Source organism: Scyliorhinus canicula, chromosome 2 (genome assembly GCF_902713615.1).
Source record: "Scyliorhinus canicula chromosome 2, sScyCan1.1, whole genome shotgun sequence".
NCBI classification, from domain to species: domain Eukaryota; kingdom Metazoa; phylum Chordata; class Chondrichthyes; order Carcharhiniformes; family Scyliorhinidae; genus Scyliorhinus; species Scyliorhinus canicula.
Window position 1 is genome coordinate 169,768,498 of NC_052147.1, and position 16,331 is coordinate 169,784,828.

The 16,331-nt window shown below is 42.4% G+C and overlaps 1 protein-coding gene across 8 annotated transcripts in view; it reads left to right on the plus strand.

The window, feature by feature from the left end:
• The window catches only part of armc8 (armadillo repeat containing 8), a 112,217-nt gene that overhangs the window by 17,590 nt on the left and 78,296 nt on the right, over nucleotides 1-16,331 (plus strand). For all 8 annotated transcript variants that reach the window (XM_038789031.1, XM_038789029.1, XM_038789027.1 and 5 more), the window contains 3 exons: nucleotides 3,971-4,068; nucleotides 4,532-4,624; nucleotides 13,629-13,709. In XM_038789031.1, the coding sequence (XP_038644959.1) occupies nucleotides 3,971-4,068; nucleotides 4,532-4,624; nucleotides 13,629-13,709 (272 nt within the window). The remainder of the gene's footprint in view (nucleotides 1-3,970; nucleotides 4,069-4,531; nucleotides 4,625-13,628; nucleotides 13,710-16,331) is intronic.

The following is a 16,331-nucleotide window of genomic DNA, read 5'->3' on the forward strand; positions in this document are numbered from 1 at the left end:
TCTGGTTCTTGACACATCTGCCAATTGGAATGGTGTATCCCTTTCTACCAGAGACCCCTCGCAATAGAGCCATGCCTCATTATGCATTTTTAGCTGACAGCTCTGACATCCGTTAATTTGTTGAAACAGCTGCACCGAAGGGAAAACGGAAAAAATTGCTTGTCAGTTATTTCTCTCTGATCTATTCTGCCAATTGAACAGTGTTTATTTATATGAAAATAGATGTTTCAAGTGCTTGCAGTTCCTGCTACTGATAGTTTAAAATGTCTGGATATAGGTCTAGTAAAAGCTGTTATGGTTTTAAGGCATCAGTGACATAGAATTGCCAACAGTTGGCATGGAGTGTAAGGAGCCATTGGGGGAGGGTTTGGGGGGGCATGTGGCACAAGTTGGCATGGAGGGTGTGAGGGCAAGGGGATTTTTTTTTTGTTCTGTATTATTGATTTTATTGCAATTGGGAAGAAGTCCCAGAGCATTGAGGCAAGCCTTTTAAACCTCAGCACCTGATAACTCATGTGGCTGCTTCCGAATTCTTTCTGGGGGTGACGGGCTGACTTCTGTTATTATCTTTCCCACACCCCAGGAGAAAATCTTGCCTTTGTCGGCACTTCCTCTTTAGGTCAATGAGCTGAGCTGGAAAATTTCCTGATTTTCCTAACCTACTTCGAAGATGAAAATCCATCCCCAAATCTTCCTCTGTACTGAAATACTGAAACATAACTGTTCACCACTGCTTTGTTTCCTGTCGCTCAGTTAAATCTGTATCCATGGTACCACGTTCCTTTTTATTCCATGGGCTGCAACTTTGCTGATTAACTTGTGTAGCCCTTTTTCAGATGCCTTTTGGAAGTCCATGTTCACTAGATCAATCTCATTACCTTCATTAACCCTCTATTTGCACAACCTCCCAGTGTCTGCATGGGTCTCCCCACCACAGCCCAAAGATGTGTGGCGTAGGTGGATTAACCATGCTAAATTTCCCCTTAATTAGAAAATGTAAAAGAAAATTAACCCCCTGTTTTACCTCATCCAAATCTCAAGTAAGTTAATTGGACATGATTTGTCTTTAACAAATCTGAGCTGGTTTTCCTCAATCCAGATTTGTCGAAGCGGCTCTTAATTTTGTCCAGAATGAGCATTTTGAAAAGTTTTCCACCACTGGTGTTACACGTAATGGATTACAGTTGCTGGACTTATTTTGCACCTTTCTTGAAACAAATGTGTAGTATTTGCAATTCTCTCGTTCTTTGGCCCCTGCTTCTAAAGATAATTAGAAGATAATGGCCAGGGCCTCCACAATTCCCACATATACTTCCCTCAGTATATTTGGATACTGCATCGCTGACTCCCTTGATTACTTACCAATTGTAAACACAACCAGCACATCAAGCTTACCACCTCCACCAATTTGCAGACCATTCAGTGCCTTAAGTTACTTCCTCTTTCACTATAACCTTGGCATCACCTTCCTTATTAAAGACAGATGCAAAGCATTGAGTTAGTGTCTCAGCCATGCCTTCTGCTCTGATACATAACTCCCTTTTCAGGTACCTAATTGGCCATTCTCATTTTACTATCTTTTTACTATTTATATGAAAAGACTTTCACATTTCTTCTCATAAGCTGCCAGTCTCAACCCATAACCTCGGACTTCTCATTTATTTTTATTTTTGTATTCGGCATGATTCTCAATTGTAATATCAACCTGATATCTGTGACATGCATGCCTTTTCTGGTTTGGATTTGTTGCCTTTCTCCCTTGATGTACACAAGTTATCTTGGCTTTTTGAAGGCAGCCCTTTGTTTTGTTTAAATCTTGCCAGCCAATCTTTGATTCCAGTTAACCAGGGCTGGAACTTTTCTCGCCCCATTGAAGTTGGCCGTCCCCCAATTAATCCTCCTTACTCCAGATTGTTCCTTGTTCTTTTCCATTGCTGATCTAAAACTTATGATATGGTGATCACAGTCCTCTTAAGTGTTTCCCAGTAACATGAACCACCTCATTCCTCAGAGCCATATCTAGCATTTTCTCTTTCCCAGTTGGGCCAGAAACACATTAATTTGGAAAATACTCCTGAACTTACTTCATAAATGCTTCTCCCTCTCTGTCCTTTACACTACTTGCACATTTGTTCCTCTATATTTTTCCCATTAGATGGCTATAGAATATACCTGGCTGTGTAATGGTACCTCTTTTTTTCTCCGCTCTAACCAAATAGATTCTGTCCTTGACCCCTCTGGGGCATCCTCTCTCTCCAGAACTGTGATGTGCTTAATCATGACTGTTACCCCTTTTGCTCCCTACATTTCCAGAAAATGTAATATCCTGGAATATTTAGTATCCAGTCCTACCCTTTTTGAGCCAGTTCTCCGTTATCACCATGACATCATACTCCCACATGTCTATCTGAGCCCTGCAGCTCACCTACCCTATTCACTACACATGGTGTATTGTTAGGGACGCCTGGTCAGATCCCAACAGTGACTAAGATACTGGACCAGAATGCAATGTTTATTTAAATTTTAAGACTATACGGAAAGAGTGAAGGAGTGATTGCATAAGAAATAGGGCGTGGGTATTTTTACCAACAGAACTTTATTTAAACAAAAGAAAAACAATATTTAAGCTTTTAAACTTCAAACCTAACAAGAACAGCTTCCATGTATCTTTAAACCCTAACACAAAATTTCCCATTAAACAACACCTAAAATGAACATACAGTTCTCAGCTCCACTTGGCAAACAGGCAACAATGATATTTATAATAAGAATAATCTTTATTGTCACAAGTAGGCTTACATTAACACTGCAATGAAGTTACTGTGAAAAGCCCCTAGTTGCCACATTCCGGCGCCTGTTCGGTACACCTGAGGGAGAATTCAGAATGTCCAAATTACCTAACGGTACGTTCTTTCGGGACTTGTGGGAGGAAACCAACACCCGGAGGAAACCCACGCAGACACGGGGAGACTCGGCACACCCAAGCCGGAAATCGAACCTGGGACCCTGGAGCTGTGAAGCAACAGTGCTACCTACTGTGCTAGTGCTGCCATTTGTAGAACATACTACTTTTGTTAGAGTAGCTCCTTCAGACCCCTTTTCGGAAGCTGGTCTCTGGCAGCTTTTCATGACGCCTCTCAGTGGCTTTCCAAATCCTTCTGCTCCCACCTGTTCGAACAGGATTCTTTTCTCTCCCTGAGCTCCACTCAGCCCTCAAACAATGATTCTATCCTGGGGTGTCCAGATTTGAACTCATCATCGCTATCTGGGCTTTTGATTGTCCACTCCTGTTTATACAAAAGACCAGAGCCATGCAATTAACCTCCAATTTACAGACAAAAGAGGCCATCAGATTCTGTAATGAGCTAATAACTGGTCAAATCACAGTGTCCTAGAGCACAATGTTGATCTTGAGTAAATCACCCCAGCTAAACAGGGATATCCTGTTTATTCCCATTAATGAATTTAAGTCTGAATGGGATAATGTACCTCCGACTAGGTGTGGGCGTATACCCGTGACTCAGTGCTAGCAGTTTTACCTTCAGTCTGTTAACCTCTAAAAGATCCACTGCATCTTCAATCTCATTTCTGGATCAACAGTATTTGCATACATGCACAGTAACTTAATTTAGATTTAAATTTTTAGATATTTAAAAAAACAAATTTAGAGCACCCAAATCATTTTTTCCAATTAAGGGGCAATTTAGCGTGAGCAATCCACCTAGCCAGCACATGTTTGGGTTGTGGGGGCGAAACCCATGCAAACACGGAGAGAATGTCCAAATTACACACTGACAGTGACCCAGAACCGGGATCGAACCTGGGACCTCGGCGCCGTGAGACAGCAATGCTAACCACTGTGTCACCATGCTGCCCCATTAGATCTTATAACAAATAATTAGCTGAAGAATGTTACTAGGTTGAAATAAATCATTGAGTGTAATGGATCCTCCTTCCATCCGTGAAATAGGTCTTCTCCTTCCGGACCTGAAATTTATAGAGGCTTGCCTTCGATGCCTTCGCACAATATTAACAAGCCCTGTGACACCAGTGGAGGTGCTTTATACAGTAAGTACAATGTATTTGATGCATGAATAGATTTTGTAGTTATTGTATCTTTTTACAAGGGCATTTCAGTTCTTTGGATATCTGAAGAGACCATTGAGTGGCGAGATGCAAATTTTATTTTTCCCACTCTGTTCTTGTTTTTAGCTAGCTTTTGCTTTGCTCCGTTTATATAATCAGGAGTGCCTACTCAAAAGGGCATACGATCACACACAAACCTCTAGATGGCTTCTCTTGCATTGCCTCCAGCTGGCTGACATGGCAACCAAAGCTATTGCTGCCTGCCTTTTAACCACAAGTACAGTATGGCTCCTTACAAGAGGTCGGCAAGGAATGAGAAACTAAAATGGAGTGTGTGAGGAAAGATGCACACCATCAAAATTTATTAGTGTTGGAAGTTTCAGGAGACCCAGTTATTTCCGAAGGATATACAGTATTTTAACTTTTGTTTTGTTACTGTCCCTAGGATGTTACTGTGGTTCCACACCTCATGTCCTTGCTCAGTAAATCTCGATATACACAGGAGTATATCTGTCAGATTTTCTCCCATTGTTGCAAGGTAAGAGATTTGAAATGGAAAAAATACATTTTGTTTGTAAAGGCACAAAAACTGAAAAATCTTCAAAACATTAATGCTGACTTTTTAAACTGTAGACTCAAAAAGCAGTCTGTCATCGTTTTAATTGTTGTGTTAAACCATTATAATAAACCTGTACCTATGATGAAGCTGAACCACATTTGACAAAATTAGCACAACCATTTATTTTTGGGAAAGCATGTGCAGTGACTTGTAATTTGAATTTATTCTATAGAAATCTGTGATTAATATTTTTATATGTTTAGGATTTCACTGAAATGAAGGAGCAAACACCAGAGCTAGTTAAAAAGGATTTTGCATAAATTTGCTTCAGTCCCAATCTGCATTATTGTGATTGACCAATTTCAACTGACTACAGAATAGCAGCATAAGTTTATCTGATTCAACAAAATGGGAGTTCTCTTTAGTGAGAACGTTGGGGTGGGGGTAAAATACTGTACTGGACAGGAGCAAGACATAGTGGGAAGAAGTAACTTTATTCTTCATATGGCCTGTTTTGTACTAATTTTGGAGTATTTACTTATATTGAGTCCCAAAATTAGGACAATATTTCATTTTTCACCGTGGATGTGAGCAAGTTAATTTTGATAGGAATAGATGACCCCATCTTGTCACATTTTGGGATTTTGACGCTAACTATTCTCTGCATTATTTTCACTGGCCACTCCTGGAAGCTTTTATTTCCTACTCACTGGAAGGTTGGCAAATAGCAAGGTAGCTTGACCCTGCAGCTGGGCAAAGAACCCTTGTCACTTACCCTGGTTTATTAGAATGTATGACATGCCAATCCTCTTGACTTTAGAAGGAAGGAGGAATGTACATCATATCGGGTATTGGGCAATATACACCAAATTTACAATAAATCTAATAAATAAAATGTATTTAAAGTTAAAGACAATGAATGGTATTGATACAAACCTTTACCTACCTCTGCATTTTTGCTGGCTTCCCATGGAGATGAATATTAAAATTAATATAACTACATTAAATGGTTAGTCAGTTATAGGATTCAAAGGTATAGCTTACACAAATATGGATGGCACTTCTACTTTGCTTCAGAGTTATCTCTCTGGTTGGATATCAGTTTGGAAAATCAATTAACTGGCTTTAATCCTGAGGTTTGTGACTGGCAGGAAAGAATCCAATAAATAAACCGTTATAAACAATTTGTCATCATCCTACACTTGCGGGAGGAAGAATTGGTATTCTTACTAGTGGTGTTCCGCAGGGATCAGTGCTGGGACCTTTGCTGTTCGTAGTATATATAAATGATTTGGAGGAAAATGTAACTGGTCTGACTAGTAAGTTTGCAGACGACACAAAGGTTGGTGGAATTGCGGATAGTGATGAGGACTGTCAGAGGATACAGCAGGATTTAGATCGTTTGGAGACTTGGGTGGCGAGATGGCAGATGAAGTTTAATCCGGACAAATGTGAGGTAATACATTTTGGAAGTTCTAATGCAGGTAGGGAATATACAGTGAATGGTAGAAACCTCGAGAGTATTGAAAGTCAGAGAGATCGAGGTGTACAGGTCCACAGGTACTGAAAGGGGCAACACAGGTGGAGAAGGTAGTCAAGAAGGCATACGGCATGCTTGCCTTCATTGGCCGGGGCATTGAGTATAAAAATTGGCAAGTCATGTTGCAGCTGTATAGAACCTTACATAGGCCACACTTGGAGTATAGTGTTCAATTCTGGTCGCCACACTACCAGAAGGATGTGGAGGCTTTAGAGAGGGTGCAGAAGAGATTTACCAGAATGTTGCCTGGTATGGAGGGCATTAGCTATGAGGAGAGGGTGAATAAACTCGGTTTGTTCTTACTGGAACGACGGAGGTTGAGGGGCGACCTGCTAGAGGTCTACAAGATTGAGGGGCATAGACAGAGTGGATAGTCAGAGGCTTTTCCCCAGGGTAGAGGGGTCAATTACTAGGGGGCATAGGTTTAAGGTGCGAGGGGCAAGGGCCCAGGAAGTGAAGAAGATTTTAGTTTAGACGGGCAGCATGGTCGGCACCTGCTTGGAGGGCGGAAGGCCCTGTTCCTGTGCTGTACTTTTCTTTGTTCCTTCAGCACCCCTATACAGCCTTGGCATTTGAAGAGTCAAGGAAGGACCAGTATTATGTGGTACTTAAGCATTTGCTGCAGCTGCCCCTTCTGATTAGTTGCTTGCCGAGGAACTTCTGAGTGTGGGAGTATAATTACCAAAATTTGTGATTTCAAGCAAACTCTTGTGTCTACGCTCGTTGATGTATTTTGGACAGAGGAACCATTTCAGGTTCTTATTAATCTTCAGCTTTATGGAGATCTCTGAGTTGAAATTCTTGAAGTACGTTGACTTGAATCTGAGAAACCCTTGGGCGACGTAGTCTTTCCTTCCCCTCTCAAACCTCCATTACCAAGCAAAAATCCACCCCCCCACACACTCAACGGTCTCCAGGCAATCAGGAACGCAAAGGCCAAGACATCGCCTCTCACGTCCCCTGGATATCTGGATCTTCCGACACCCAAAATATCACTTATCTCTGGGCTCGGCACCACATTTATACCCAACACCTTGGACAATATGTCCGCAAAGCCCTGCCAGAACTTCAGTTTCAGACACGGCCAAAACATGTGGACATATTTTTCAGGCCTCCCTGTGTATCACTCACACCTGTCCTCTACTCCCTCAAAGAACCTATTCATCCTTGCCACTGTCATATGCACCCTCTGAACTACTTTAAACTGAATAAGACTACGGGTGGCACGGTGGTGCAATGATTAGCACTGCTGCCTACGGTGCTGAGGACCCGGGTTCAATGCCAGTCCCGGGTCACTGTCTGTGTGGAGTTTGTACATTCTCCCCGTGTCTGTGGGTTTCACCCCTACAAAGATGTGCAGGTTAGGTGGATTGGCCAAGCTAAATTACCCCTTAATTGGAAAAAAATAATTGGTAATTTAAACCTGCTCCCCAGCTCATCCTCCCACTTCCAACTAATGCCTCCTACCGGGGCCCCCTCCCAGTCTATGAGTTCCTTGTAAACCTCGGACACATTTCCCTCTCCTCCTCTCTCCCTTGACAACACCTTATCCAGCAACCCGGAAAGGAATGCACCTCCCTCTTCATGAAATTCTGGATCTGTAAGTACCTAAAATAATTTCCCCTGGGCAGCTCATATTCCTCCTTCAGGTCCTTTAATTTTGCAAAGCTGCTCCCTATGAACAGATTCCCAAACCGCTCAATCCCTACCTGCCGTCACACCTGAAACCTCGCATCCAGCCCCCTTTGTGCAAATCTATGGTTATCACAAATCAGTGTTCACACCAAGGCACCCTCCAGGCTCGAGTGCTGTCACACTACCCCCATACCCTCAAGGCTGGTAGCACCACTGGGCTCACGGAGTGCTTGGCCGGTGGGAATGGCAGAGGCTCTGTCAACAATGCCCCTAAACACATTCACCTGCAAGAAGCCGCCTCCATCCGCCCCCATACCGACATCTCCCCATTTCCGACCATAGCGATATTAGCCACCCAATAGTAATTCATTATATTTGGCAGCGCCAACCCTCTCCCTCCTCGCCCCCGCTGCAAGAAAGCCCTCTTGACCCATGGGATCTTCGTCGCCCACACACACCCCGAGATCAGCGTATTGACCTTTTTAAAAAAATAAATGACTTTGGAAAAAGATCGGGAGGTACTGAAATATATACAAGAACCATGGCAATACTGTCATCTTCACTGTCTGCACCCGCTCCGCCAACGACAGTGGCAGCACATCCTACCTCTTAAAATCCCCCTTCATCTGTTCCACCAACTGAGCCAAATTTAACTTAGCAGCTGCGGCCACCCCTGCGTCACCTGGATGCCCAGGTACCTGAAACTCACCCCCACCATCTTGAACTACAGCTCCCCCAACCACCTCCTCCTGTCCTCTGGTCTCAATCGGGAACACCTCGTTCTTTCCCATGTTCAGGTTGTATACACAGAACCGACCAAAATCCCCATAATACTGCAAATGGTTCCAAAATAAATATATAACAACAGGTCATCTGCATACAGCAAAACTTTGTGCTCTATCTCTCCCCCCCCCCCCCCCCCCCCCCCCCCCCACTCATAGAACATAGAACAGTACAGCACAGAACAGGCCCTTCGGCCCTCAATGTTGTGCCGAGCCATGATCACCCTACTCAAACCCACGTATCCACCCTATATCCATAACCCAACAACCCCCCCCCCCCCCCCCCCCCCCCCCCCCCCCCCCCCAACCTTACTTTATTAGGACACTACGGGCAATTTAGCATGGCCAATCCACCTAACCCGCACATCTTTGGACTGTGGGAGGAAACCGGAGCACCCGGAGGAAACCCACGCACACAGGGGGAGGACGTGCAGACTCCACACAGACAGTGACCCAGCCGGGAATCGAACCTGGGACCCTGGAGCTGTGAAGCATTTATGCTAACCACCATGCTACCCTGCTGCCCCACTCCTCGCACAATCCCTTTCTCCTCTATCGAGAAAAAAGCTCTTTAACAACCACCAAAAGGAAACACTTCCTCAAAAGTTCAATGTCCTCCTTCTCCTGCCAGTCCACTGTCTCTCAAAACTTCCGTCGCTTCCTCTGGCTTACCAAAATCGTATTCTTGAATGGGTAAGGACCAAAACAAAATCCACCTTAAACAGGAGCTACCAAACGTGCGACTGCTCATGGTTGCCACCGGAAGTTGATTTTAATGGAAGCTGCTATAAAATGTGTTATGGGAGAGATGTTTTCAGAACCCCAAAATGTATCATGGAGTCCAACCAACCTCTCCCTCTCCGCCTCTCCCCCACTCCCTCCCCCTCCCCCTTGTTCCCTAGGTGTGGTATTACAATTATGGACACGTGGTTTTTAAAACTAAACAATGTTTATTCCATGAACTCAACTTAACCTTTTAAAATAAACATTGGATCTCTTAACACCCCTTACTTCAAAGATAACCCCGAAAATAATACAACACTAGCCAATCCTGCAAACTGTTCTTTAAAACATCCAAAACACTTCAATCCTTCAAAAATAGGAGCACAACAGGTTACATTCAATATATTTATAGTCTTTGGATTTGCAGAAATCACCAGACCAGCTCTCTTCCTTCCAACTGCTCTCCCAAACCAGCCAGGCACTTTTCAGCTGCTCTCTCAAATTGAAACTAAAAACTTCAAAATGGCTGAGCTAAAAACCCAGCCCCACCCACACTCTGACATCACTGCATTTCTTAAAGGTACATTGCTTAAACATCCAATTCTTAAAGGCACTCTCACATGACAAATGATTTGAACGTATTAAATCTCTTCAGGCATTTCAGAGGTGCAAAGAATTGTGTCTGAGGATACGATTGAAGACCCCGTAGAAAGTGTAAACACACTGCTGCAAATAAAGCCGGGGGGGGGGGGGGGGGGGGTGTAATGCAAAACATAAGTTGGAAAAGCTGACTCATAGGACTCTGCTTATATTGTTTAGAGAGGACAGGCCATGGAAGGATTTGTGCAAGATCAGTGTAGCCAACATATGAGTGAGCTGAAATGTATGTAGGTGGAGCATGGCAGGCCAGAAAACACAGAAGCTCAACCTGTGTTTGATGAAGATGGAGGTGGGGAGGTAATGTTGCAGAATTTGAAGTAGGCAGTTTTTGTATTGGATAAAATTTGGTACTTGGAAGTTCAATCAGGTGTTACATGTGATAAATTGGTTGCATGCAATTGGTTTGAACAGTAGAGGAAGTGATAGATTTGGGATTTTGGGAGCAAAGTTATTTCTGGGAGTTGAATATCATGCCAGATATTGTTGAATACAATTCTGCAGATACTGAGGATTTGATCTTTTGTTTATCTGTTTTGAGTCCATTTGGGCAAGATCGGTTTTTGACAGTTGCCTTTGGTGTCTCCATAAACCTCATCCATCTCTGTTGTGTATTCCATGTTACAATTTTACATTTTCCCAACATTTTTAACTTGTTTTCACAGAAGAAAAATGCTTTCTGAAAGTGGACTGAATTCCTTACAAACCATTTTGTTGTGAATAGAACAAAACCTATCACAGACTAAAACCTGTCCTTCTACCATGAAATTACACACCAGAGATCAGTTGAGCACCATCTGTAGAGTTCAGAAGGGGATAATTATCAACGTTGGGTCAAGCCAACAAATAATGCCTGATTCATTTGAAAGCAAGATAATTGTATAATAGTAAATGATACAGCAATATACCAGTAGTACAATACTGATTAATATGTGGTAAGATGTAGTCAAACATCTTGGATGAAATAAATGTGATCCAGTGACTTAATTCATACAAAGTTGGTATTCCTGCCTTTGAAATCCAAGTAAACTATTAGTAGTGGGATGGTGTTACTGCACCCTAGGCAAGTGCACAGTCAATTCCAGCCCCACAGAGCCCGGAGTTCCAGCATAAACAAATTAACCAACAATTTGTATTTCCCGGAGATCTTTGACCCTTGACTGCTCTAATAAGTTACAGGCACCAGATTTCAAGTAAAACATTGAAATTAAACTTTATTTATAACCAGAGAAGAGACAAACCTGTAATGGCAAGAATAGAACAACAATCTTTTAATCTAGGTAGTCCCCAAACCCCATCCCACCCTCCACCCAGACGCACACAAGACAGACACACAGAGGGGGAAAGGAAAGGATCAAAATAACAGGGTGTAAAATGAATCTTTGCTGCTCAGATTGTAGTCTTTGTAGTTGGTTATCTTCCAAGGATGCAAAGTGTTGAAATCATCGGTTGGTTTGGAACTTCTAATGTTTGACTTCAATTAGAACATGCAGGCTATAGAATTCTCTCTGGGGAATCATTTTCATTTGACTGACTTACACCTGGCTGGCCCTCAGACTCACTGAGATAATATTAGAATCCTTTGCCTGAGGATTTCAAACAGGTTTTAAACAGCCCCCTCTACCTGCAGGTGGTGCTGGACTGGACCTCTCACACATTGAACTGACTGCAGAGAGAAAGGTCTTTCAACGCAGGCCATCAGTTGAGATAAATACGATTCAGCTCCCCAACATTTTAATCAAGTGGAACGTTCACAGGTTGGGTTGGATAGTATTTTGACCACCAGCCTTAGCTGATAGAAAGAGTGTTTTAAATCACCAGCCTTCCAAACAGAGTTAGGGGTTTTAAAACCAGCCAGCCGGACAGACATTAAAAAGGAAAACAAGGATTGGAAAGAGGTTCCTTACAATGGATTTTCCACCATAATAAGGCATCAAATTATTAACCATTGTTACCGTTCTGATATACAGAGGTTTCTTGATTAGATTTTAAAACCTTGAGTGTGAATTCATCTTCCAGTCGACAAATTTGAGTTAACATCTCAAAAGGAGTTGAGCTGGCCATTGTATAATCCTGTAACAAAATTAATTTGCAAATATAGGAAACATTATCAACCAAAAGGAAACTAGTAAACAAGATTATTCTCGTGGAAAAATATATCTCGACAGTTTTATCTACTGGTTGTTCCATGAATCAAGAAGCTGCACGTTCAGAAATGTTAACAAAGTAATTTTTCCTCCACATTGATCTGTCAATCTAAAGTCATGCAAACCGATACAATCCAGGCGTTTCCCCTATTTGATGCAGATCAAAACTCTGCTTCTGCTAACATTAGTTTGATTTTCATTTGCATTCCGAAGGGTAATAGTTAATGGTATTCTCTGGCACTTGAAGTAAACACTGTTTGTCAGCACTGTTGATGAATATGATGGTTCCATTTATGTAGCATCAATATTCTACAGCCTGCACTTGCCCCTTGCTGCACAGATCTGACTCAGAATTGCCAAACGAGGATGAACACATCCCACCTCTCTTTCTTCGAACTTCCACAGTACAACTAACACTTTTGAATAAGCCTCAAGTTAGAAATGATAAATTGTGATGAATTAACCTGATTAGAGTGCTTGGATGAGAAGGGAATCCTGGGAATAGTCAGAGGAATTAAGATTGGGCCGAACCTATTCCGGAAGGAGTCCGTGTGATAGATCGTGTAATCCAGTGGGAGAGGAAGTAGTGATTTTAAAGCAAGGACAGTGAGTTGGTCTGTTCTGATCGATTTAGTGTAAAGAAAACATGATTATAATTTACAATTATGATTAATCACTGACTAGATTTAATTTAAATGAATTTTTCTGTTACTACTTGTGTATAATTGCATTTGTTTTCTCCCAGCTTGTCTAAATTGATAACACTGGAGTCTGGGTTGCAATTCCTCACTTTGCGGACATTGTGCACCCAATATTATAATTTAAAAATTAACACTTGCTATCTCTGAATACTCCACTCTTTTATTTGCATGCTGTTACTAATTAAATTTAACTAGGTATTAGAATGTTGAGCACCCTGAAGCAATTCTCATGTTGGAGAGATATCTTTTAACATCTTTCAATCATCAGACATTTTAAAATTCAAGCTTAGTGCACCTTATTCGCCACTTCCTGATTTACTTTGTCTTGTCATTTGCCCATCTGCCAGCATTTCTGAGTAAATTAAGTCAATAGGAAAAACTTGAAATTGAAATGTGAAAATTGCTGTCTAAATGAGTTAATTCTAATCTTTATTATTGGTGGTCCTTAGCTGTAGCGTCTTCATTTTAGAAATATAGTTCAGCTATTTTTAACAGTTCATTGTAGACATTATGTAAGGACCATTGTTTTACTGACACAAATAAAATTATCCTTATTTCCCCAGTCATATTTCTTTGAAAATAGATTTTTTTCTAAGTCAATTCCTTTTGTGCATGGATAGATTTGTACCATTTCAATCCAACTAAAACTTAACTAATTCTGCCTTTCAAGTCATAACCATGTAGTTGTATTTAATATGTGGATGATCTTTTTTCCTTTCTTCTCTCTCTCCTGTTTAAATTTTCTCTTTGGTAAGTAGAGTAGAAGAGAAATATTAACATGTCTCTTGCTTTTGTTAGACTCCGGAGCACCAGGCTGTGTTGTTCACCCATGGTGCAGTTCAGAACATTGCCCATCTACTGACTTCACCTTCGTACAAAGTAAGTGCCTGAAAATTACGTAGAGAAGACATTTTCGGTAATGATATTTTAAGTGTAGCCAAGACCCCGAAAGTAACATTATGGCAGAAATGCCCAATTTAATTTCTAACCAAAAAGGAAGAACAATTTTACTTAGGAAAACAAGCATTTTGGTTTGAATTATCCCTTAATGATCAAAGTTGTTTTTGATTTGTTCAACAGCATACTAGGAAAATGTCATGTTGTGTTTTGAATTATACTGGAAAACCGCCATAATGTTTTCAATATGCCCCACTGAGGTTCTTTGATCTGCAGGAAATGGTTGGTATTCATAGCTACTGGTGCAGGTGTTTATGAGCTAATCATTGATTGGAAGCTGCTTACCAAAGCCAACCTTCTTTCACTTTTCAATTGATATTGAAGAAGGAATATCTCCATCAGGCCTCCCTTTTAATATTAAAAACAAACAAGAGTCCGAATCATAGAATCCCTACAGTGCAGAAGGAGATCATTCGGCCCATTGAGTCTTCACCGACCCTCTGAAAGAGCATCCTACCTAGACCCGCTCCCCTGCCCTATCCCCGTAACCCCCACCTAACCTGCACAGCTTTGGACAAGGGGCAATTTAGCATGGCCAATCCACTTTAATCTGCACATCTTTGAACTGTGGGAGGAAACCAGAGCATCTGGAGGAAACCCTGGGAGAAAGTACAAATTCCACACAGTCACTCAAGGTCAGAATCAAACCTGGTCCCTGGCACTGAGGCAGCAGTGCTAACCACTGCCACCATCCACAGCAAAAGAGATTTCAATGAGAAGTTGTAGGAGTTGAATAAGTTACAGATATAAGAAAGGTCATGGCTCTGCTGGGATGGGGATGTAATGGATGACAGGATTTGTAGAATAGAAGACGAGAAGCATAGTTTATGGGTCCAGAGTTTGACAGGCCCACCAAGAGAACATCGACCACTTGAGATGCTTTCGAGGCAAATAGAAATGTAGGAAATGGGTGCAGTAGTGAACTATTTGGCCCCTTGTTCTTGACCCCTCAGCCAGAGGAAACAACATCCCTGCTGCATCCAGTCTGTCCAGCCATGTTAGAATTCAATGAGATCCGCTCTCATTCTTCTAAACTTCAGTAAATACAGGCCTAGTCAACCCAATTTCTCCTCTTACAAAAGTCTTGCCATCCAGAACTCAGTCTGGTGAATCTTTGCTGTACTTCTGCTATGTCAAGTATATCCTTTCTTAGATGAAGAGACCAAACTGCACACAATACTCCAGGTGTGGTCTCACCAAAACCATGTACAACTGCAGTAAGACATCCTTGCTCCTGTACTTTTTTTTAAATATAATTTTTATTGGAATTTTTTACAGAAAATATAAAACATAATGACAAACAATGAAATGCAACAAAATAACCCATAATAACTGTGACACCCCGAGACCGTATCGGCGCATGTATCACATCCCCCCCACCCCCCCAACCCTAATGAACAACAAAAGAACTTAAAAAATATTAAAATTAAATAAACAAACATAGTCATTGTCGGCCCTCCCCTTTTCCCTCCCCTTTTCCCTCCCCTTTTCCCTCCCCGGGTTGCTGCTGCTGCTGTCCCCGTACCCTATCGTTGAGCCAGAAAGTCGAGAAAAGGCTGCCACCGCCTAAAGAACCCTTGTACCGACCCTCTCAGGGCGAATTTGACCTTCTCTAGCTTAATGAAACCCGCCATGTCATTGATCCAGGTCTCCACGCTTGGGGGCCTCGCATCCTTCCATTGTAGCAAGATCCTTCGCCGGGCTACTAGGGACGCAAAGGCCAGCACACCGGCCTCTTTCGCCTCCTGCACTCCCGGCTCCACCCCAACCCCAAAAATCGCGAGTCCCCATCCTGGCTTGACCCTGGATCCCACCACCCTCGACACCGTCCTCGCCACCCCCTTCCAGAACTCCTCCAGTGCCGGGCATGCCCAGAACATATGGGCATGGTTCGCTGGACTCCCCGAGCACCTGACACACCTGTCCTCACCCCCAAAGAACCTACTCATCCTCGTCCCAGTCATGTGGGCCCGGTGCAGAACCTTGAATTGGATGAGGCTAAGCCGCGCACATGAGGAGGAAGAATTAACCCTCTCCAGGGCATCAGCCCACCTTGCTCCTGTACTTAACTCCTCTTGTAGGGAAGCCCAACACACTTGCCTCATAACTGCTTGCTGCACCAGCATGCAATGAACTGAAGTATTGCTTCAGATATTTAGCATAAGATTGAATAGGATGTCCAGGCTGCAAATTGTCTGATCTAATCTTAGGTTGGTCAATGAGAGGGATGGGGTTGGTGACCATTGACTTTCAAATGTTCAGCTCAATGAAGTTGTCCTCTACAAGACTGAATGACAGCAGCGATGTTGAGAGGTTGAAGTAGTTGGAGTGGCAGAGCTGTGTTATTGGCATAAGCGTTGAAGCTTGTTACTGATGCCTGGCCATCCCTCAACAGTGGTTAAGAGATTGAGCCAGACACGTAACTCTTTTAAGACATTGCAGAAAGTCCGATTCGTTCTGCGAGTCATAATCTAAGAAATAGGACTTGCTTATCATAAACAAACTTTATTGAAACAATATTTAAAATCTTAAACTTCAACTTTA